Source organism: Phyllostomus hastatus, unplaced genomic scaffold, assembly GCF_019186645.2.
Source record: "Phyllostomus hastatus isolate PE091 unplaced genomic scaffold, TTU_PhHast_1.1 phas_contig_148, whole genome shotgun sequence".
Lineage (NCBI taxonomy): Eukaryota > Metazoa > Chordata > Mammalia > Chiroptera > Phyllostomidae > Phyllostomus > Phyllostomus hastatus.
The window spans coordinates 7699956-7725125 of record NW_025333607.1 but is presented as its reverse complement, the minus strand read 5'-3'; the positions used below and the strand labels follow the sequence as shown (position 1 = coordinate 7725125).

General features: G+C 45.9%; 1 protein-coding gene across 1 annotated transcript in view; it reads right to left on the bottom strand.

Moving 5' to 3' along the window:
* Positions 1–24806, bottom strand: part of FMN2 (formin 2) — a 268694-nt gene extending 243888 nt beyond the window's left edge. The window contains exons 1-2 of the mRNA XM_045818459.1: positions 23116–24806; positions 1473–1639 (exon numbers count right to left, since the gene is read on the bottom strand). Coding sequence (XP_045674415.1) covers positions 1473–1639; positions 23116–24676 — 1728 coding nt within the window. The 5' untranslated portion in view covers positions 24677–24806. The remainder of the gene's footprint in view (positions 1–1472; positions 1640–23115) is intronic.
* Between the last annotated feature and the right edge of the window lie 364 nt (positions 24807–25170).

The window sequence follows — 25170 nt, the reverse complement described above, 5'->3', positions numbered from 1 at the left end:
GTTTATTTCCTGCATAGTATTACCTATGCTATCAACAAGGTCTCCCAATTGTTTCATGTGATTTATTTTGCTAATACTGAAGGGAGGGTCAGAAGACCACAGGCTGTAATGGGGAAAGAAGAGAAAGAAGGAAAACAGGCACATAGAGACAGTTTATTATTTACATTGCATCTTGATCTCAGACAGGACTCATTTTCATTGTCTTTCAAAACTCATCATTATTTCACTCCTTGATCAAAAGCACATACATTCTGAAGAGGTCTGCAAGAGTAGGGGTACAGGAGGAAGCAACGGAACTACAACCCATCTACGAGAACTCCGCCTCGTGATACCTCAGCACACGTGGGCCAACCGGATCTTTAACCTCTTATGAGAAATCCATATACTCATCCCAACCAATGTCATGCATATACCACATACCTGAGAAAGATTAGTAATACTCTGGCTTGAAAATGACAATCCAGTCCAACTATGCTGATATTCATTATGAATTGTGAATATGCCTTTTGAATTACTGTTCCGCAGTATTAACTCTCTCAGTGATGGGGAGCTGGGGGAGAAAGCAGACAATGCTGCTTCATGTCAATATTTTATACGTAGAGGAGTAACAGATGCAATGCAGTAGCATTCGAGGGCCCATGGAGACCTGCAGCCCCCTGGGACCACATTTCTTGCCCTGCGGAGCTGCTTCTGAAGGAATGCCCATGACCAGCAAAGTCAGAAATACTGATCAGGGCCACTTTAAATAATCACTAATTAAAGCAGGCTTGCTAACTGTCAGGAGTGCTCAGTTGTTAAGCAAAGGGGGGTTAGCAAATAAATACAATAAAGAATACCCTAGAAATCTTACCATTTGCGACAACATGGATGGGCCTAGAGGACATTATGCTAAGTGAAACATTTAAGTCGGAGAGAGAAGGACAAATATCATACGATTTCACTTATATGTGGAATCTAAAGAGCAAAATAAATGAACAAACAAAATAGGAACAGACTCACAGACACAGAGAACAGACTGATGGTTGTCAGAGGGAGGAGGGGGGTTGGGAGGCTAGGTGTATAAAGTGAATGGATTAAGAATTACAAATTGGGGAGGGGGTCCAAACTGGTAGTTACCAAATAGTCACAGGGATGTCAAATGCAGCACAGGGAATAGTACAGTCAACAATATTGTAATGACATGTATGGTGCCAGATGGGTATTGCAAATACCAGGGGGATCACTTCGTAAACTTTGTAATTGTCTAACCACTATGCTGTACACCTGAAACTAATCCAAAAGGATGTTAAATGGAAACTGTAATTGGAAAACAAAATAAAGAAGGAATACCCCAGTGAAAAAGGCAAGCGTAGAAACAGACACCCTGAGCCGTTGGGGGGCGGGGGAGGAAGGCTCGCATGGCATGCTGGTGTTTCAGTGATGGGGCGGCTGGGCGGACACAGGGCTCAAGGGCCGCTGCGAGTCCTACTTACGTCGAAGGGAGCCGAGCTCGACTGGGCGTTCTGGCCGCACGGCTCCCTGAAGCAGTCGCTGAAGGGAAGGAGAAGACCCATGGCGAGGATGCGGGAGCAAAACTTCTCCGCCTCTTCCGGAGGTCCGTTCTCCTGCTGGCTGAACAGCTTCTCCAGCAGAGTCCGCCCTGCAGAGGGAGCGGGGATTAGAAGGCAGCGCTGACAGGTCACCTGCCTCAGAGCTCTCCCGCAGGAGAGGACGCGGGTAAACACCGCCAGGGAGCGGCAGCACAGTTGCCACGGCTACTGTCTCGTGCAGAAAGCGGCCTCGCCAACTCGCGCAGAAAGAGTGGCCTGGGCTACCACGTGGGAAAGGGCAGCTCTGGTTTTCCCTCCCATCCGCCCAAATACCTCCCGCTCCAAAAGAGGGTGGGTCACGTTAGGGGGCGCGCATCTCCTCCTGTCTAAAGAAGGGCCCCAAGATTTGGGATGTCACTGGTAAGCCTCCTTCCCAGGAAGCAGTGAGTCACCACCACTTGCTTAGGGAATGTCAGGGGAGTGACCATGACGGGGAGGGGCGGAGAAGAGGAGACAGGGGGGCAGAAGGGAGCTGACCAGCGAGAACAGCCACCCTGGAGACAAAGGTGAGAGAGAGAAACTCAAAAACCTCTCCTATGCACCTCAGAAGCCTAACTGTAGAGAGGGTCCAGACTTGTTTTGTTATTATCGCTCTAAAAGGGACAAGAGAAGAGAAGTGGCCGAGGACCTCGGAGGCCCCAGGTCCACCTGCTCCCTTGGATCTCAGGGCTGGATGTGCCTTGGACTCACCTGGAGAACGGAATGGTGGAAGTGCCTAGGGTAACAGGCCTTTGAACTGCCCCCTGGCACACGCCTCCCTCTAAAGCGTGACCACCCTCAAGAGACCACACAGCCTCGTTAACCCTTTGGGTCATCTGACCCCCACTTTGCTTTCTCCCACCTCCATGCAATCTTCCTCGCATGCCCTCCTCGATTCCAAATGCATACAAGGAGCTGCAAACTGTAATTTCTTGGAAGCATTCCCCCTCAGTCTGTTGAGAGCTTGCTCCCAGATGTATTCTCTGTTGGACTCAAACACATTTTTATAAAAATTCTCTATAGGCTTGGACATTCTGACATTGGCACTGCCTTGGCCTAGTCAGCAGGGCTCAAAAGAAGCCCACCCTGGCCCACCCCACGACCCAGACTCCCTGCTAGGTCGCAGCTGGGCCGCTTTGCTCCACCAGCTCCCGGCTTCTCATTGGATGAACTTGGGGGAGTTTTCTCTCGGAAGCCGAACTGACCTGCTTTAGGTGGAGGTTCCTGACTTCATCTGAGCTGTTCCTATGTGACTGCTTTTAACTGCAGCTTTTTAAAAATTGACTCACAAGAAACATGAAAATTCACGTGGGTAATCACACCTCCAAGGTTCTCAAGCCCTGCAGTGGTCAGAGTCCAATCCATTTGGACCCTCAACTTTTGTAGGAAGCAAGTGCCTACAAAAATGGAGAGATTGCACTAAAAATAATATCAGCTTCCGATGGCTGAAGCCATCCTGCAATCCAGTTCCCACCTTGCTTCCTCCCGCCTTCCTATAATCTGCCTTCCATTCCCTCCATTCTACATACAAAAATAGAAGCTGCAGACGGCTATTCTAAGAAGCATTTTCTCAGTCTGTGGAGATCTTGCTTTTAGGTGGATCCTGTTTGGCTCAAATAAATTTTCATAAAAATCCTCTACAGGTTTGGACATTCTTACATCGGCATAGGTACGGCCATAGCCAAGTTATTCAGCCTCTCTTGGGCCTCAGTTTTCTCATCTGTAACTAGAAATAATTGTCCTCATTACCTTCTAGGATTGTTGTCAAGATGAAGTGAAATTAACTTATAACAGAAGTGAACCTTGAGTGAAAAAGATACCCAAAGAGAAGGGCTACCTGGGCTCAAATTTAAAAGCAGAGCCTAGCAGCCATTTCTAAACGGGGGCCTCTCATGCAAACCACACCTCAGGGAGAAGCCTGCCCTGAACTGCCTGCCTCTGCACTGAACTCCGTTCCTGCCGTCCGAGCCAGCCCTAACTAATCTAGGAGTTCCTGGAATTGCATTTCAACCAATAGGACTGAGGCTTTCCCCATCCAATCAGAGCTGTGCAGCTATATCCCCATCAGTATCTTCACCAACCAGTCAGAATGGCTCCAATCTAACCAATCAGGACAGTGCTTTTTGGACCAATCAAACTGTTGGGATGTGGATTTCATTTGCTTGAGGATTGCCTTTGAATTATATTTGCATGAGGATAGACCAATCAGGGGCCAGGGGTGGGGACTTGTCTATAAAAGTCAGCTCCCCTCTGGCTCAGGGAGTGCACTTTCCCTTTCCACCAAAAATGGAAGGCTAGATTTGCGCTCTCCAGAAGAGGACGAAGCAGACCAGTGCAGGGCAGGACAGAGCAGACCCATGCAAAGTGGGGCAGAACAGGCAGAGCAGAGCCGAGCTGTCTAGCTAGAGAGACGACTCGCCTGAGGGCTGCCTCCCCGCAGTGCCACTGTGCCCCAGGGCCACCGCACAGCCATGCTGTTCCACAGCCATGCTGCTTCGTAATGGAACTGAAAGACTACTGAGCTGGTCTACAGCCATGTGGGTCTCACGGCGCTGATACATCACACCCAGTGCTGTTTGCGCTGAGTGACGTTTCCTTCTTCACCACACCCCCAGTGGGGGACTCCTGTTGGCTTTGAACTGCCACCAATGGCCATTGGTTGACACAGGTTTAACATGGGGCCCAAAAATCGTCACCTGTTATTATTTTTATCAAGGTATAGCTCAAGGGCTTGGTACTTGGAAATGGGATACATAAAATTTTGGTTCAACTAAAGGGAAGAAAATCGTAAGTAAATTATAAAATCATCAATATGTATCCGTAATCTAAAAGCATTAGAAAAAGTATGATTGTAAAAGCACTTGAAAAAGTAAAATAAGCAAGGCAGACACAAATTAAAATATCTTTAGCTAAGGCATTTTTATATGCAATAGATTTTAATTATTTCACAAGGTAATATAATATTTAAGACTCTGCTTACTATGATTCCTATTTTCTATTTTGTTTTTTTAAAGCTTTCATTGTTTTACTAAATTTATTAAATTCATGTTAAAAATAATATGCATCCAATGTCAGTAAGGGAACTTACTAATCATTAATAGTATTAATATTAATGATATTAATTAATTAATATTAATAGTAATAATCATTAATATTATTAATCATTAATAATCATTCTCCAGTTATTTCCACACTAATCCTGTCTCCCAGGCACACTTATATACCCTTGTGAATAAAAAGCATTACCGCCCTGGCTGGCGTAGCTCAGTGGGTTGAGCACGGACTGCGAACCAAAGCATCGCAGGTTTGATTCCCAGTCAGGGCACATGCCTGGGTTGCAGGCCACAGCCCCCAGCAACTGCACATTGATGTTTCTCTCTCTCTCTCTCTCCCTCCCTTCCCTCTTTAAAAATAAATAAATAAATAAATAAATATTTTAAAAAATAAAAATGAAGAGCATTTACCTTCATCACGTGGAATCAGCTTGGCAGTCCCGCACTGCCTACAAACGCCCCTTCAGCACTGCCAAGCAGAAATCACAGAGCAATATAAACCTGGCAACAGCAGCCAGAGGGACGCTGTGTGAGGACAATCTACCATAACAACGAATGTAGTGACCCTCTTGCACACGCAAGAAGTACACTGGTCCGTGCCTGCACTGGAGTTCTGTTGGGTGGATGAGCAGTGACACTATGAAAACTAGAAAAGCTTCCCTTTGGACAGAACTACACAAAGTCAAGTCATTTCCACACCTATTGTCAGCTTTGTGAAGCTCAGCAAGGATTAATCATCACAATCTCAAAGACACGAACTGAGGAATGAATGGGTTCTGGCGCCTCCCTGAGCGGAAAGTGGCAGAGCCGAAACTGGGTGCACATGCCGCTCTCCTCATTTTTATTCCAAGGATCTTCCACCTCCGCGTGGGCCAGCAACTTTGGGGAAAACTTCTGACCAACATTCTGTATTGAGATTTAAAAGAAATAGACCACGAGGTCTGTGCTCTGCGGGGACTAACAATCTAATCACAATGGCCAGCATTCAAGAGGGAACATTTTTAAAATGCAGGCTACTTGGAACATGCTATCTTAATTAAACATCCTTAGTGGAATCGGGGGAGGGGAGAAGGCGGCCAAGACAAGATATAACAAAGCACTTAGGAGTCTATCATTTGCCAAAGAACGTCCAAGGTCCACCATCACGAAGAAAACATGCTCCCTGTCTTTAATAAATAATAATATAGTAATGAGGGAAATGTTGGCAGGTGCTCTTGTAGAAGAGATGCAAAGTACTGGCTAAGAACTGGCCATAAAGCAGAGATCTGGCTCTTTCTCCGTCTTCTGGAGACGACAAAGCCTCCAACAGGAGGAGAAACTATCAACACTAGAACCTTCCCATGCGGACAACACACTTCCCACTAGCCTTGATGAAGCACGTAACTTTCTGTTTTTACTGAACCCAAATAATAGTAACTTGTTGTTATTTAGTCAGTGACAACCCTCCATGTTCTGTATTTTAGAGCCAGAAGAAACCTTAGTGATTATTTCACTCAGTCTTCTAATCTTGCCCGTAAAGAAACCAAGACCCAAATATTTCAGTAATATATCCCAGGTCACACATGGAAGAGGACACAGCGTGAGTGTTGCATTGTTTTATCGTATCATTCCTATAGGATCATGTCCTAGAGTATCATTCACTTATAATCCTCTGTTTAAAATGTATAGATTTTAGAGCTTGCAAACACATCATTGATTTTTTTCCCTTTGTGCATTTTTTATGGTTGAAGGATGAAGAGAATCTAAGTGCAATGTTTGAAAGGCATCAATGTAAGTTTTTCTTTCTTCCAAGCTGCATATCTTGTGCACGATGAGAATTAAACAGAAGTCCCATTATGTTAAACTTTTTTCTGATGTTATGGCTCAGACACGTCTATGTAATAAACGTCCCCTGAATCCCATATTACCTATCAATTGAAATAAGAAGAAGAAATGAGGTTGTTGACGAGCACATGCAGAATTAGACAGTAATGGTAATTTGCTTAAGTTTCATGTCAGCAAATACAGAGATATCACATACAGGTATCATCATATATTGATAGCCTGTCCTAGATGAACAAGAAAAAAAATCAGATAAGGCCGATCACAATCAAATAGAATGTAACATGTTTAGTTTCAGATCCAAAATGCTGCAAGTTTTACAGTAAGGGGAAGACGCTTATTGGTATAGATATCTAGGGCTGTCTCCAGAAAAGGCAAATGACTGGACAAATCATTAAAACACACGACACAGGACACATGAGGATAACTCAGCCCTGGGGCCCAGCTGCGGAGAAGCTGACCCCAGCGCATGAAGGGATTCAGTCGAAAAGGAGGACAAAGCTCTGTCCCCTCTGGAGTAATCAGAACCCAGTGAACCTATAAATAGTACTAACTTAGACACGGCTCTTGGAAGCTCCCTTCCTCTGAGCACATTGGCAGGGTCAAAATTCCAGGCGAGAAAGGAATACTGAGATATTTTGATCTGTATACAACACGTGCCAATTGGGTGCAGATTTGCTAGTTTCCTTCAGTAGCGTTTCTTGATCCTTGTTTTGAAGAAGTTGACTGCTCCATGTGGTGAATTGGACTCATATTTGATGCATTTTTGCCACCTGACACACTGAGAATATCTAGAAGACCAGTAAATAATGTGCTTGACATTATTTATAGCAAAATATCACGATAAGGCCAAGTATTCAAAACGTTACTTGCCCTGGTTGGTGTGGCTCAGTTGGTTGGAGCGTCGTCCTGCACACAGAAAGGTCACAGGTTCGATTCCCATCAGGGCACACACTTAGGTTGCATGTTCATTCCATCCCTGGTCCTGGCGCATGCAAGAGGCAACTGATCAGTGTTTCTCTCTCATGTTGATGTTTCCCTCTCTCTCTCTCAAAATCAATAAATACATCCTCAAGTGAGGATTAAAAGATAAAATTAAAAATTAAAAAAAAAACTAATGAGTAAAACCTATTTAATAGATGGTGTTGAAAACATGGGCTCACTACAGGGGGAAAAATAAAACCAAATGCCTACATGATACCATATACTCAAGGGGGTGCTAGACAGACCAAAGGCTTGGGGAAGATACGATATCTAAAGCTGATTCTATACGTTAAGATTTCACTGATTCCACAGAACTGAATCCACTGCGGATTCTCACTGTGGGTTATTACTTATTTTATAGAATCTTGGAAGGGCTGAAGAAAAACATTCTAGAAACTACTCACCAAGCCACAGTGTGGAACGAGGCCACCAAAGAAGTGGCTGCCTCTTCTCTGAGCTAAGGTCCTGGCCCCGAGCGGACACACCCACGGCCACGATCTGGAAGCCTCATTCCCGAAGGCTCCCGAAGGCTAAGTGTTCCAGCCGGCCCAGAACTGTGCTCCGCCACTCAGCTGCAGGGAAGCACCACGCCCCACCCCGGCCTCCCTGAACCGCTGCCGGGACACTGGACCCCTGCGGACCTGCCCCAGCAGAAGCGGGTGGTTCTTCAGCTGGGCTTACAAGGGCAGACAACGGAAGTTAGTCCTGGGTCTTGTGTAGGTCTCCCAAACCTGGCCCACACTCACCGAACCTGAACCACATCTGAGGCGTAGCCTGCAAGGGCCTCTGGGAAATGTCACTTTCACATTAGCCTCCAGCACAGGAAAAGGGGGCCACAGGTCCTCTTGCCGAGGACTGACGGCAATCCGTCACACCCCTACCATGGGTAATAGAATCATATCGGGAACGCACAAGACACCCGTGTGAATAAACAAGAAAAATCAGTAAACCTCGTAGAAAAAGGTAAAAGAATATGAACGAGGAACTCAAAGATGGGTAAAACCAAACGGCTAAAAATACACGAAGGTTTTCTCAAAGGCTTTAGTAACAGATAAAATACACAGCAAACAGTAAAAACGAGGAGGTATCACTTCCCACACCGGCTTGGTAAAATTGCAAAATGTAGATAAATACTAATGTTTTATGTTAATAGAGTACAAACTGGGGAAAACATTTTGTGCTAATAGGTAAATTAAGAAAATCTCCATTTTATGACCCAGCAGTCCCGGTGCTGAGTACACATCCGAGAGAAATTCTCACACAGGGCGGGGATGCCCACCGGAGTGTTGCCTGTGGGGCCGAGCCAGTTCATCCCGGAGCTAATGCTAGAATGAAAAGTGAGCAATGCCCACCCCCGCCACTTCACAGGACTCGTGGAGTGGGGGGAGGAGGTGAGCAGGATTCACATACAATAAACGTGAACAGCGCCCCCTGGTGTTGCACAACCTAGCAAAGTTCTTACTCTCTGGAATATTATAGAGCAGTAAGAAGCAAAGAATTTGACAAATACATATAATTTTTTTATATATCGTATGGTGTGTGTGTGTGTGTGTGTGTGTGTGTGTGTGTGTGTATTTAACCTCAGGGCAATAAGGAATCACTGAAATGCTTCTAATCTGGAAGTGTCTAGTTCATCTTTGCATTTTAGATAGTTTACTCTCTTGCCTTGCGAGGCATTATCAGAGAAGAGCCCTACTGTGGGCAGGGAGAAGGTATAAAATCTTAATGCTGAGTGATCTGTTCCTGGAAATGCAGAAGCAATGGAAACAGAAATAGGAAGACTTAGTAAAGAAATACAGGGTGGGGCACCGTGGCTGGCCTAGCTCAGTGGATTGAGCGCGGGCTGCGAACCAAAGTATCGCAGGTTCGATTCCCAGTCAGGGTACATGCCTGGGTTGCAGGCCATGACCCCCAGCAACCGTACACTGATGTTTCTCTCTCTCTCTCTTTCTCTCTATTTCCCTCCCTTCCCTCTCTAAAAATAAATAAATAAATAAAAATAATACTTAAAAAAAAAAGAAATACAGGGTGGGGCAAAAGTAGGTTTACAGTTCCAAGTACATAAAACAGTTTATTCTTGTATTATTTACTAATTACTATACTACTGTCCATATGAACAACTGTAAACCCACTTTTGCCCCACCCTATATTTAAGAATCAAGAGAATGGAAAGACTAATTGATGTCAAGTTCAAGTATGAGAAGGGTAGAAGAATTAGGAAGATGGTAAAGCTGGACAGCAATGCCTTTATTGGAAAACCTGGAAGGAAAGTGATTAGATAACAGGGCGAAATGCTTGCTCTCTCTGATGACCTTCAGGCTAACACCTCCAGCTGTAAACGTGCTGACTGACTAGAGGAAGTTTGCTAGAGGCTTAAGCAGCCCCTAGTGAGAGATCCCCTCTCCTAAGAGGTAAGAAATACACACACAAAAAATGACTGTTTTTCAAAGACTTACAGGAATCTCCAGAACCAGACTCAGATCAGCAAGGGTCAAGGAACCTACCAGAAACAAAGAGATTTCATGCCCTTCCTTGGATCCCCTCAGAGGCCCAGCTGTCCAAGGTCCAGACTCACCTCCTGCCTCTCTCCTCCTCCCTCCCCTTGACTCATAAATTCTGGGGTCTCTTAAGACAGATTTGCAGAAGCTAGAATGTATCCCCATCTTCTTGAGCTGGGCCTTCTTGATCGCTAAGCTTTTTCTTACTCCACACTCTAATGTGTTGAATATTGGCCTTTCTTTTGAAACATCAGATACATGAACTTGTACCTGTAACACGCAGAGGGTGGGGAAAATAATGAGTATAGTTTAGACACGGTGACTCTCCTAGACTCATGGCATGTAAGGATGATGTGCCCCATGCCCAGGTGAGAGACTGGGCTACAGAGACAGACCCAGCAGTTTATAGGCAACCTTAGTTGGCAATGAAACCAAGAAGGTACAAACAGAAGGAAATTAATTGGTGACTCAGCCTTGGTTTGGCCTAAAGTTAAACTTAATGCCACATTCCCTAGCTTCTATTATCCCAAAGCATATGGGAATAAAAATGATCTGTCAATTTAGACTCAAATGAGGCTCCTTAGAGAAATGATCCAAGTCAGACCTGAAAGGCGTCCCAGAATCACTTGTCACTTATAGCACATTTTCAGCCCAGATGTCTCTCCACCTAAATCTTCACAGTTCTTACTCAGGCCTATATACCGGATCCAACAGAGTCGACACACTTTCGGATTTTTTGAAGACCAAAATAGGGACAGATCAAACCGCATAGCCTGAAATAAAATGCCAGGGCACTATCCAAACATTTTATGCCCTCAAAGCCACTGAAGAGCTCTGCAAGGACAGTGACAGAGAATGGGTTGCACAACATCTTGGGTGGTTGCAAATGCAGTACCTCCCATGGAGAATCCCTGTGCTGAACCTCACTGCCCCAAAGAGGCAGAGCTTTGTCTACAGCTTTAAAAACCAGGAAGAGGGAGGATGAGGAAGGGGGCAATTATCTACAAGCATATAGGTTAAAATGAGGCACAAAAGCCTGTCTCCATTGCTTTTATTACTCTTTTAAAAGATAAAACTTGTGTGTAAAGAAGGAAGAGACTCATTGCTTACAAAACTCTCCACAGAGCATTCGAATGCATTTATTTGGGATCCAAAAATAGTTCTATTATAGTCCATTTGCTCCTTAATGAGCCTAAAGAAGCTTTACTTGTTTAAAGCCAAGAAAACTTTTTTTAAAAGGGAAAAAACCTACCAGGCTCTTACAACCTTTTAACCTAGCATCTAAGAAATATTTAATATTGGTGAAAACTTCTAAATGGAATATCATAAACTCATACAAATTGTTTGAGTAAGCATTTATAATAGGAAAAATTGAAAACATAACAAAAACCAAAATGCTAAAGTTTACTGGGAAAAAAGATAATTAAACGTACTACTTCAGTCGAGCAGTTTAAACTAAAAGGGAAAATGCAAAGTATAATCCATCCAAGAACAGCCGACTTACATCGTAGATAATAAATGTAGAAGGATTTGCTCAACGTATTTGTTGTCATTGTTAGAAACACCTCATACACACTAAACCCTTGGGTCACACACTGTACGACACCACTTTTCCCCTCCATACAGGGTCCAGCACAAATAACGCCCCTTTTTATTACAAAATCTCATATTGTAAAATCATAAGCATGTAATTCTATAACATAACAATATCACACGGAAGCACACCATATGACCTTTGAGGTGAAATGTTCAAATTAAAACTGTTATTACACACACACCATTACCCTACCAACAACGCTCAAGCTCCAACAACGCCTACCTTACTTCTGCTGGGCCCTAGCATATTACCATGAAACAGGCCAACTTGAAACCAAGAGTCTTCTTGATTTTGATTTGATTTCTGACTCCAGCTTTGGAAATCGCTCTGTTTCTCTCTCTCTCCATACCAGAGCCTTAGCCTTTCTCCTTGATAATCATTAACCCTGGAGGCGGCAAAAGACAACAGCCCAGACCTAGTGGTCAACAGTGGTCACTGGGTCGGACCTCTGGCAAGATAAACATAACACCTGAACCTAAGTTATGTTTCAGCCGCTGAGCCCTAAGGTGCACCAGCCCCCTGGCTACTTCCCCATGAGACTGGACAGAGGGACTCTACAGAAGAGACTTCTGAACTGTCCTCAAGACCTGAGCAATAATGTATTACTCTTACCTCGCCTCCAATAAGTCAGCTCCTAACGTGGGCCCAACCCCCACCCCACCATGTCATGTGATTTTGCCCTATAAAGGCTGTTACCTACATGCCAATGGGGAGTCAGGGCTTTCAGAACACGGGCTCAAATGTTCTCTGCACTGGCAAGTTCTCAAATAACAAACTTCTTTCTCCACTGCAAACCCCTTCTTGTGCATTTCTTTTGGCCAGTGCACGCAGGCTGATGAACTCACGTACTGAGGTTCAATGACCCACTCACCACACACAGTTACTACCTTAATGTTAAAAAACACAAAGAACTGAGTTCACATCAGATTAGGGCAGTCCAACCAACACAGATCCCCTTTGGCATTTATGAACCGTTCATCAGACTCTCCAGGTCAAAACGTCACTGCTTTCTTATCATTACAGATACGAAAAGCATCTTCACCCATGGTACAAATGGGTCCTCCAGCATTGGGGTTTTCTCCAGCTATAATAGCAAAGAGAAGATCTAAATATGCGGGATATCACTATTAGGAGAAAGGGTAGTTACTGGAAGCATTGCTTCTGGAAAACTGCAGGGTTGGATGAGACTTGGAGGAACCAGCTTCCCAGCGAGACTGCATTCACTTTGCAACCTGGGAAACTAGAAACTAAGAAGAAGCAAGAGAGTATGGCCCTGTCTTCCAAAAAAATCAATGAGATACTTTATGTTTTTAAATTTTTTCAATTAGAATTGACACGCAATATTATATTAGTTTCAGGCATACAACATAGTAATTAGGCGTTTATATAACTTAAGAACTGATCACCATGATAAACCTAGTGCCCAGCTGAAACCGTAGATAGTTATTATAATATTACTGACTATATTCCCTATACTACAGTTCCCATCCCCGTGACTATTTTGTAACTACCATCTTTGTGCTTCTCAATCCTTTACCTTTTTCACCCAGCCCTCCCATCTGGAAACCCTCAAACTGTTCTCTGTATCCGTGAGTTTGTTGTTTTGTTTTTGAGATTCCAAATATGATGTCTTTCTCTGTCTGACTTATTTCACATAGGATAATACCCTGTAGGTCCATCCATGTTGTTACAGATGGCGAGATTTCATTTGTTCATAGCTGAGTAATATCCCATATACAAGACAGAAATGAAAAAAAAAAACCCTGGAGTTCAATGATAAAAAACCGTATTTATTCTCATATGTTTAAACTTCAGTCACCTTCAAAGTACCCTCCACTTGATGCAATACACCTATCGAGATATTTTTTCCACTGTTCAAAACAGTTTTTGAACGCGTCAATTTTGATGCCTTTTAGTGCATCTGCCATTTTTTGTTTCACCTCTTCCATTGGCAAAACGTTTCCCTCTGACGAAACATTTTTCATCTGGGAGAAACAAAAAAAGTCACTCCAGGTAAGATCAGGTGAATAGGGAGGATGGACACAGGGGTCATGCTGGTTGGGGTTAAAAACTGCTGAACACTCAGCATGATGTGGACAGGTGCACTCGTAAATCACCCAGCATAAAGTGGGCAAACGAGTTAGAAGAGTCTTCGAAAAAACATTCACTGGAGCCAAATGCCACCTCTCACAACAACTCCAGCTGGTGCACTGATACAGATGGAGTCCTAGAACACTCATCTAGCAGGAGAAGGCCGTACTACAAGGGCTCCCCCTCCAGAAGATAATTCTGGGGTTTTGCCCCCCCTTGCATGCACCACATCTTCTTTGCCACTAATCCACTGGTGGACATTTAGGTTGCTTCCATATCTTGACTATGTTAATAATGCTGCAATGAACATACAGATGTATATGTCTTATCAATATAGTGTTTCAGGTTCTTCAGTGAAATACTCAGAAGTGGAATTGCTGGGCCCTTCTTTGTCTCTTACTATAGCTTTTGTTTTAAAGCCTATTTTGTCTGGTGTAAGTATTGCTACCCCGTAGTTTCTTTATTTCTATTTTCATGAAGTAACTCTTCACATCCCCTTACTTTCAGTCTGTGCGTGTTCTTCACCCCGAAGTGAGTCTCTTGTAGGCAGCACGTGAGAGGGTCTTGTGTTCTTTCCCATCCAGCCCCGCTGCGTGCTTTGATTGGAGCACTGAATGCATTTACATTGAAAGTAATTGTTCCTATATATGTAGTTGTTGTCATTTTATTATTTATATTTTTACCTTTTCTTCTTCTTCTTCAATAAGTCCTTTGAATATGTCTTATAATGCTGCTTTGATGGGGATGAACTCCTTTAACTTGGTCTTCTCTGAGAAGATCTTTACCTGCCCCTCAATTCTAAAGAGTAGCTTTGCTGAGCACTCTTGGTTGTAGGTCCTTTCTTTTCATTTCTTTGAATATTTTGTGCCAATCCCGTCTGGCCTGCGAAGTGTCTGCTGAGATATCAATGGACAGTCTTATGGGAGCTCCCCTTAGGTAACTAGTTGTTTTTCTCTTGCTAATTTTAAGATTCTCTTTCTGTCTTTAACTTTTGGCACTTTAATTACTATGTGTCTTGGTGTGGGCCTTTTGGGGGTTCATCTTGTTTGAGGGTTCATCTTGTTTGGGGCTCTTTCTGCTTTCTGAATTTGTATATTTCCATTGCCAAGTTAAGAAAGTTTTCTGTCATAATTCCTTCACCTTTCTTCTCATTCTGGGGCCCCTAGGATGCAAATATTGGCATGCTTGATGTAGTTTCAGAGGCCCCTTAAAATATCCTCATTTTTTGGACTCTTTTTTTCTTTTTGCTGTTCTGAGTGTTTGCTGCTACCTTGTCTTCCAAATCCACTGGAATCCAAAGTGGATTCCATCCTCTTTTTCATCTAACCTGCTCTTGATTCCCTCTTAGACATACTTTTCATTTCAGTTATGGTATTCTTCATTTCTGACTTGTTCTTTCTGATGTCATTCCATCTCCATTCTCACGTTCCCTTTCTTTTTGTTGAAGTCCTCACTGAGTGCACTGAGCATGCTTGGAATGAGTGTTTTGAACTCTGCATCTGGTAGATTGTTTGCCTCTACTCTGTGTAGTCCTTTTTCTGGAGTTTCATTCCATGCTTTCATTTGGGACATGTTTCTTTTTCTCCTCACTTTGGTAGCCCCCCCATTGGAACTAGATATAGCTGCTATGTCTTCCAGTCTTGGCAGAGTAGCCTTATATAATATGTGGCCTATGGGGCATAGGAGATCCAGGTGTGTGCCCTCCTATTGTAGTCAAGCCTTAATTGCTGCTGGCACATCAGAGGGTGGGGTTGACACTCAAGCTGACTGGCTGTGAGGACTGGCCATGACTACAGTGAAGGAGCTGTTGTGCAAGGGCTGACTGTATGTAACAGGATTTGCTTTGGCTGGGCTCTGTTGCCTGCAGAATCCGCCCCTTGCATGTGCTATTTGTGGAGATGGTGGGTGCTGTTCTAGTGCGGTCTGCAGCTGGCCACTGGATATGTTGGTTCTGGAGTCTCTTGGGAGGGGCTCTACTGTAGGCCCCAGTCAGCTGCTGCCTGTGCTCTGCCCAGGGCCACCTGGTATGAGCTACTAAGTGATCTGTGATGGGCTTAGAGGTGCCTGGAAGAGGCTAAGCTGTGAACTGAGGCCAGATGCTGCTGATGCCAGGTTAGCAAGAAGTACCGGGGATGCCGAGGCCAGATGCTGCTTGTTTTCAGTTTGTGAACCTTTGAGAGAGTTCAGGAAAGTCTGAAGCATGAGCCAAAACAGGCCGTCTGTACGGAAAAGCCACTGGAAGCAGCTTGGGTGGGCCATCAAGTTGGGTGGGGTGGGGTCTCAGGAAATCATCAGATCGGGGCTAATGGCATCAGCCAGGTTGACAGAGACTCAGATATGGTGTCCCAAACAAGATGAACCCTTCATATGTGACTCAGGGGCGCCCAGCAAAGAAACAATGGCCTCGGCCAGCATCAACAACATACTTTAAAAGGCAAGCAGATGGAAAGACTTCTCAACGTGTCTATTGCCATAGTGCTGCTGCTAATTTACTGACAAGGGCAGTTTTCCCCATGTATTTATGTAAAGCAACAATTTAAATGACGGAGAATAGTTTTCCATACATGTCCACTATATCACTGAACAGAAGAACAAAGAACCCTTCTTAGAGTATAAAAAGAGAGCTCACTGAGTAATGCTCAAGCATCTTTAGGCATGATTTTAAAACACAATAAAGGCTTGCTTTTCTCAAAAAATTATCCATTACCCCTGCAAATAAAAGGACCATTTTCAGTCCATGGCATCTCTGGTGCAACAAATAATAAAGTTTTCAGGGAGTCCAGGGTATAATGGAGACCGACCAGGTCACAGGAGAATAGCAGTCATTTTCCTAGGCACTCAACACATCCACCTACATCCTTGGAAAGGCGGACGGCGTAAATGTTTCCCTCTGCCTCGCCCACAGTGGAGCAGACCTCAAAGGGCGGCAACACTCTGGCGTGGTTAGCATCCTCTTCTCTCACCCAGTAACTGTGACTATTTGCTCTCACAATTTGATGTTATAATAGCTTGCTTTATGACCATTTCAAATCGATTAGAAGTCATAGTTTCCGTGTACTTATATTAAGATAAAAATCCTTAGAAAGTTTTGAGTTACTAAAATTATATCCCGTAACTACCAAGTCACAAGGCAGTACTTATTTGTGCCTTGCTAGTGTTCCCTTAGTGCCCAATTTCATTAACATCAGGTTATTACCTGTAATGCAAAAGCAGGGTGAGCAGAGTAATAGAAGTTTTTCTATTTCCTCTACCTCTTTTTCATTACCAATAACATTTACATTTGAAAACTCAAAGTTTAGCCCTGGCTGGCGTAGCTCAGTGGATTGAGCGTGGGCTGCGAACCAAAGCATCGCAGGTTCGATTCCCAGTCAGGGCATATGCCTGGGTTGCAGGCCACGGCCCCCAGCAACCGCACATTGATGTTTCTCATTCTCTCTCTTTCTCCCTCCCTTCCCTCTCTAAAATTAAATAAATAAAATTTTTTAAAAAGATGAACCATCTTTAAAAAAAAACCCTCAAAGTTACTACATTATTGTTGCTATTTTAAGATCGACTGACGACAACAGGAATAGATGTTCTCTTAACAGAAGTTCCATCAAAGTAGCACTGAACTTTCACCAGTGATTCAATCCCACCTCCATGAAAATAGTTCATTTCAACCACCCAACCTAGTAATTTTCTAGTTTAAATTCAATCAGTTTTAGTTACTAGCAGAAAGCCGAGAGACCCAACTTGACTGTTTAAAAAAATAGAGCACAAGTATTTCCAGAGACCTCAGGAAGCTCAGTGCCCATCATAGTGGCTGGCACACAGCAGGCACAGAGGAGATATTTATGGACCAGTTGATAGAAAAGAGGATGGTGAATGAACAGAAGCAAGCAAGCAGGCAAGAAGCCAGGACAAGCCAAGGAGGTGAGAGAGAAGACCAAAAGAATCCCTAAACCCAAGAGGTACGTAAAAGGTGATACAGACAGCAGGTGCAGAGGCATGGAGGTGACGGCCAGTGAGGTCCAGCTGGAAAAGATACAGAAGAAGAAATGTCAATTTAACCAGCCCTTTTCAGGTGCTAAATCAACAGAGGCAAGCAGGGCATTCCAAGAGGGCAAAAACTGCGAGACAAAGGCACAGAGTCAGAACACTGAAATGCATGTTCAGAGAACAGTCAGCAGATTAACTTGACTGACGTAGAAGGTTCACGAAGGAAACTGTGGGAGGTTAAGGCTGCAAAGTCAGATGTTTGTAGCCAGATGCTGAGCGGAACACAATGCTGAGGCTGTGCGCTCTGGCCTCTTCTTCCCCACCCCCAGCCCCGCCCCCATCACATAGCCACACCCCCACCAGATGCTTGTCTTATTCAAACCTGAAAGTAAACCAAAATTTCTGATAAAGTGGCCAACAGGCTGACAATCATAGAAAATGGAAAAAAAAAGAAAACATGATGTATAAAGTAATCTGCAAAAAAACCTAGTGACTAGAAATATTAATTCTCAACTACTATTTAATTATAGCCTGCCAAATATGTGTATACAATATCATAGTTGTTTTATTTTGTTTTAATAATTTGGTTCTGACCATGCTGAACAATGAAGTTTATTAAAACAATGAACTGGGACATGAAAGCAAAGAGTACGTATGTACCAGGCAGAGTTGTAGACACTTTATAGACAGAATTTCAGTTAATCTCAACATTAGTAACGTGAAATTTCTCATACAGTGAGAAAAAATTACTTGCTAGTCACTTAACTAAACAGCAAACCTAGGGTGCAAATTTGCTTAGAATAATAGTAGTTAAATTCTAACTGCTAGCGCTACCCTCACCCAACTGTGTATGTTCAGCACCTTTTTAATAGAATCAGAAGGAGACGCAGCTCAGAAAGCTCCTGCTCAATTTCAAATACACGTGGCTTATATCCAACTGCCTAAATGCACTTAAAACTAGGCCAGTCCTCTGCTCATAAAGCAGTAATTAAAACCCATCACCGAAGCTACTGGGGTACTTGACTTCAATCCAAACCACAGTCAAAACAAAAAATGAGAAAGGATGGTTCAGACCAAACTGAAACGATTTAAGGCCAGTGATTCTGGGCCCAGCCTATGTTGTTAAATTCTGTTTTGATATACGGAACCCAGTAAGGCGAGACATAGGGGAAACAGCAGCCTTCCTTCTGCGTTCCCATTACAGTAGGACAGGTGCGTTGCACGCGTATCACGATGAGTTCTGATCTTCATTCATTTATTGGACATTAAGTGGACATCTGCAGTCTGTCCAGTGCCACTGCTGGAAATAAGCCCTCTTCTGGCCTTTAAAAATTCAGCTTAATAATTAATAAGCTATATGAATCTTATTCATATAAATCTTATTCATACAAAACTCAAGATAACCTTTAGAAAAACCAACATGGGAATCGCGCAATCCAAATTCTAAAGCCCAGGCCCTTTATTAACCAGCTAGTCATCCAAAACGCGATGAGGCTGTGCTTTTATTTTATACGCATTAATTAACAGCCACTATGGTTTTCTGCATGCGTTTCCTAAATGGGCCATTTAGTAGCTTCATGCCCCCAGACAAGTTACTTCACTTGCCTGACCCTCAGTTTGCTCAAAGGGAAAAGGAAAAAGGATAAAAAGCTCTACTTCAAGACTGGGGTAATGATTAGAGATAATTATATAATGCAGCAACACAGAGCCCAGCATTTAAGAGAAGTGTAGTGAATATAGCTTAATATCATAATTACTGGATTTAGAAACCACTGACAAATTGATCAGAAAAATCAAATTAGACGTGATGGAGTGGAGGGAGAGGAAGCTAAAGATAGCTCTAGGAACATGCAGCTGACTGTAAGGAAGGATTTGCACAAACTACACCGATACAGAAACTCTGAAACGAGCCACTGGAGCCAGCGGGACACACTCCCACACCTGTTAGGGTGTCACAGGTCGTTTCCCGGGATGTGGCAAGGGTGAGCCTGAAGATGACACAAATCCCTTTAAAATAGACCAAAGTGTTATTCCATGATTTTTTTAAAAAAAAGACAGATAAGCACCTAATTGACGTTGAATTGCTATCAAAAGTGACTTAGCATTACAAAAGTTAATAACTTCCATGTCTAAACGTTCATGAACTGCAAAATTCTCTTCCCAAGCTTCTGTTAGACTTTGTGTGCAAAGGAGCCTCTCAAACTTCACAAGCAATTTTTTTTCTCCCCCACACAGAAAAAGATGTATTTCAAATTAACCGTGAAATATTTCAATGCAGTGGCCTAAGATGTCATCGGTTCTCTAACAGCTAAAAAAAGGGAAAGTTTTGGTCTCCATCATTGCTAAATGTTTTTTATGTACCAAACATACATACCAAACAAATACAAACATGCCACAGAGATCGCTTTCCCTTGAATTTTCTCCCTACGTTTGCAAGTCAGTGAAAAGCAAAAAACATCTGTTCCTTCCTGCGGAGCTGACAACCCTCATTTTATGGTTTAAAAATAAAAGATGTTTATGGAAATGTAGAGTGCTAATGATCACCTGCTTCAAAGGCAGCTGGCAAGTAATTGACTGAGAGACAGGCAAAATGAAGGCCAAAAAACAATTTCCCTGCGGACAAGGCTGGTGCTCCCTGGGCCTCTGGTAATTTCCAAGACGCCCATAAAATCCTCAAGGATGGCGAAGAACCAAATGCGATGACAGATGACAAGAAAACAGACAACAGCTGAGAATCAGGGGCCCAGGTCAATCTGGATCATTCTACCACCACAAGAACAGCTTCCAAGCGGGCTGCCTGGAGAAAGTGTGGCTCACTCTCACCAGCCATGGACTCTTATCCTGCCCAGGTACGGCCACGTGGTCAGCTGTGAAAAAAACTTAAAAACAGCCACTAGAAAAATCTCAGAAGTGAGGGCCTTCAATTCTATCATATTTTAAAAAAATGTTATGCCTATGGTGTCTTAGGGTGGTGAACATCCAAAAATGAGTCATAAGCAAGGAAAGGACATCCAGACAGGAACCAGTCAAGGCAGCTTCTATTTCCGGCTCTGGCTCGGAATGAATCACAGTCTGACCTTAAGGAAGTTACTGCATTTCTTTCTCTACCCCCGTACCCCCACCAGTTACAAGATTAGGTGAAACCTACTGATTCTTTGTTGTGGGGGTTTTTTTCTTTCTTGGAAAGAAAGTGAATGAGTGATAAAAAGATATGGAAGCTGCTAGGTAAGTACGTACTGGTCATGACCAAGTATCTCCATCCATCAAATACGAAGTAGGTGATGTCTATATTAAAACAATTAACTGCACAATAGTCAGACGTTCTGCCTGGAGAGAGGTCAACAAAACCCAGGTACTTCCTGAGCAGATTCCTTTAACAGAGTCCCGGATGGCAAATTTGGAAGTACTTAGCATAAAGTGCAAGTTCTAAGAGTATACTTTTTATCCTTTAGGGAAGCAAAACTTCTACCTATTTGGTGTCCTATTACCTCCAGGACTCCGACCAATCTTTCCAGGAAGTCCCCTTCCCTTAGCGCCTGCCAAGGGGATATGTCACTGCATCCTTGACATTCCCAGAGCATGGATGGTACTGCATATCCATCCCTAAGTGCGCCTATGTGAGCCTTGGGAAGGTAGAACCATTGTGTGTGTGTGTGTGTGTGTGTGTGTGTGTGTGTGTAAAGCCTGGTACAGATGGCTGCCGTGTGTGCGTACACATACATATATATTTGTTAAATGAATGAAATGACTATATTTACAAAATCTGATGTTCTTAGAAAGAGCAACAGTTAATATTAATGAATGATAGTCTTAATTATGGTGACATTCTCATTTTTAGAAAAATAATATGGGGAGGTGGGAGGGGATACTGGGGGTAAAGAGGGGAAGGGTTTTCAGGAACATGTATAAAGGACACATGGACAAACCAAAGGGGGTAGGATCAAGGGCGGGAAGTGGGGATGGCTGGGGTGGGAGGGAATGGTGGGGGGAAAATGGACACAACTATACTCAAACAACAATAAAAAATATGAAAAAAGATAAAGGACTTGGAACACTAAAAAATAAAAGAAAAGAATGTTACCTAAATACAGAGAAAATACATGATTTCTCACCAACATTAAATTCACAAGAATCACCTCCAGAAATTTCCAATCTTCCTTCAGAAATGGTCTTTGGGGAGGTTTTGTTTGTTTACAATTTACCTAATAGGGATTAGACTAGAAATATTTCTTTTAGTTTAACCTACACAATAAAAAGAAGAAACGAAAAGAAGTAAAAAGGAGAGGGAGGGATAAAGCATATAAAATATTACACTTAAGTATAAGAATCAAAAAACGTAAAATAAAAGGTAGCCCATACATTAAAATAAAAATGTGGCCAATCAATAAAATTCCAAAATATTAACACCATTTAGCGAGCTAAGAAGTGGCCACACTCATTGAGAAATGCCGTCTAAGCAATATTTTATAACCTATTTATTAAAGCAATACAACATATGACTTCAGCTTTTCCAATTACACTTCGAAAAGTTAAATGATTGAAATATCCACCCCAAACCTATCAGTACTTGCACAGGTTTTCCTTATTTTCCTGCTCTTTGAATTCCTACACTCACTATTTCATTTAATAAGTAAGAGGAGGTAGGAAGCATGAAGCCAACTGACACCCCTTCAGCGGGCCCTTAATCTAAGTCCTTGGTGTGTACAAGCCTGGAAGAAAGGATACCCTCATGGTGCTACCAGGCATTTCCCACAGCAAACTAACCCGGTAGTTGGGCTTTCTGGAGCCTAAAAAGTCTACAGCAGACTCAAAGGGGAGGTACCCGCTGGAGAACGGTGTGCTTTGGGCCTTCCCACCTTCACTAGCTCCGCCCTACACCCTGTTTGGAGGACCCTGGAACCAGAATATTAGGGAAATGAAAATTCCCCCTAATATTTCTCTTGCATGATTCATTAATTTCCTAATAGTATGCATTCGATTGGATGGCATCACAAAGCAGGAGGAACTTCACTAAGCAGTCTGCTAGTTAAGACTGCAGCGAGATAGAAACTATTACGCACAGATACGAAAACCTATCACAGCAGTGAGAACACCTGGCTTATTTCTCCACAATGACCCTTCAATGGACCGTGAGCAATTTTGTTTGTTTGTTTGCTTGTTTGTTTGTTTGTAATGCCGTGGGTGGGGACGAGGAAGGAAAGAGAACGATGGGTCAGCTAACGATGGGAAAAAAGTTTGTCTGTCTGGCTGAAATGGACAGAGAACAACAGATACTTTGGAGGAATGGACAGAGCAGCCCTTTCGTGAGATGACTTGGGACAGACGCGACTGACTTGGTCCCTTTGACACGCAAGGAACAAAGATTTCACCAAGTGGGTGAGCCGGACGTGGAGTGAATCCTTAGGAAGAAGGGACGGGCCAGGAGCAGGTCAAGGCTTTTCCGAGCCCGAGAGGGTGGGTGGCAGGGGGAGGGCCTAACCGGCAGGCGACCTGCGACCTGCGACCCGGCGGCGGGGCGAGCTCACCCGTGAACACGTTCTGGAAGCCGTCCGCGGCCGCCTGCGCCCCCGACGCCTTGGCCGCCGTCGCCGGGGGCGTCCCGCCGTCGGCGGCCGCCCCGCGCTCCAGCAGGTGTGCCGAGCCTCCCTCCCGCGGCGCGTCAGCGTCCAGCTCCTCCGTCCAGTCGGCAGAGCGGCTGAGGCCGCCCGCGAGGCTGCCGTCGGCCCGGTGCTTCTTGGCCGGGGCGGCCGCGGAGGCGAGGGCAGCTCTGGGTCCCCGGCTCACGGAGGGCTCCAGCCGCCTCTTGATCCTGGGGCTCTGGTCGGGGGACTGCGACGGGGAGTGATTGGGCGAGCTGAGCTGCCGGGTGGTGGTCTTGATGTAGCAGGGGGTGATGAGCGGGTAGGGCTTGGAGCAGCGCGGGCTGGGCGCCGGGCTGCCGGGCAGCGAGGCGGCCGCGGGCGCGCAGGGCCCTCGCGCCCCCTCCTCCGGCTCTCCCCCCAGCCCCTGCGAGGCCTTTTCCACCGCCAGGCCCCACTCCTCCCCCGGGGAGCCTCGGGGAGCATCCTCAAAAGCATCCTCCTCGCCTTCCTCATCCGTGTCCCCAGCCCCCTGCACAGGGGCTCTGGCCGCGCCCGCTCCGGGCCCGGCTTCGGGAAACTGGAAGACGGTGGACGAGGGTGCGGAGTCCACGGCCGTGGGCTGAGCCACCGGCAGGACGGGCGCCTCCGCGGCTCGGCGGCCGCTGGGGGGCGGCGGGGGCTCGGGCACCGGGGGCTCAGCGACCGGGCTCTCGGGCAGGTCAGAGAGCGCTGACAGCGGCGGCTCCGTGTCCGGACTGCCCGGGGCCTCCCCAGCCACGCCGCTCGTCCCCAGCAGGAATCGGTCCAGGCCCAGGAAAGCCCCGGGCTGTGGGGAGGTGGCGACGGGGGACACCGCTGGCTCCTGGGCGCCGTGGAGGTGCTGCAGGCGGATCGCCTGCTGGATGTCTGAGAGCAAATCCTCTTGCTCCGTAGCCGAGTGGAAGCTGTAGATGTCCGTGTCCGAGCCGGAACTGGTCCTTTGTCCATCCTGCGCCCCTGCCGCAGTTTCCAAATCCTCGGCCACAGCCTGGCCCCCAGCCCCAGCCTCCGCCGGCTTAGGGCCACCCGGACGGGTCACCTCAAAAGGGTCGGCACCCTCCGTATCCGACAGGCCGGTTTCGTCCGCGGACAGGCTGAGGTCCGGGGTCTTGGTGATCAGGGAGGGAGCGCTGTCCAGCTCCCCGGTCTGCAGGGCCTGGGAGTCCAGCACATTCTCGCGGGAGCCGCCGGCGCCTTTTCCCTTGGACAGGTTCTTCCTGATCCTGAGGTTGGAGAACACCGAGGCTCTGGACTCCGACTTGCTCTTCTTCTTGCCGGGCTCCCCGCCGCCGCCGCCGCCGCCGCCGCCGCCCCCCTTGCCGTGCCGGCCCGGCGCCTTCTTGCTCCCGCTCCCCTTCTTTGTGGCCTCCACATCCCTGGGCCCAACCGCATCCTCCGCGCCGCCGCCGCCTTCGTGGGAGGCATCACCTGCGCTCCTCTTGAGCTTCCCATCCTGGTTCCCCATGTCGCACACCGGCCGCCGCGCCGCCGCGCCGCGGGCACTCAGGCCATCGCGGCCCTCCGGGGCCCCCGGCCCGGGCGCGGGGAGTCTCCCAGGCCAGTCAGGCTGCCGGGCGAGCCGCTGGGAAGGGAGGCCAACGCGAGCCCCGCCGGCCGCGCTCTCCTCTGCAGCCGCTTGCACAATGCGCGGCGGCTGCGTCGGCGACTGCAGCCCGGGACCCGCGAGGCGCGAACATGCTCAGTGCAGCGCGCGGCGCCAGCCAATGGCCGCGCGGGACGCAGCCGGGGCCTGGCTCCCCGCCCGCCGCCGCCGCCGCCGCCGCCCGCCGGGCCCCTGCCCACGCCGGGCTCCTCGCCCCGGCCGGGCGCGAAAAGCGTTTCCTCGGTCTCCGCGAGTGGGATCTCCGGGGCGGGTTGCGTGCCGGGCATCCGCCCCGAGAGCTCGTGAGCTGGAAGGTGCACACAGCACTTCAAAGCTCTGGGACAGGCCGCGAGAAA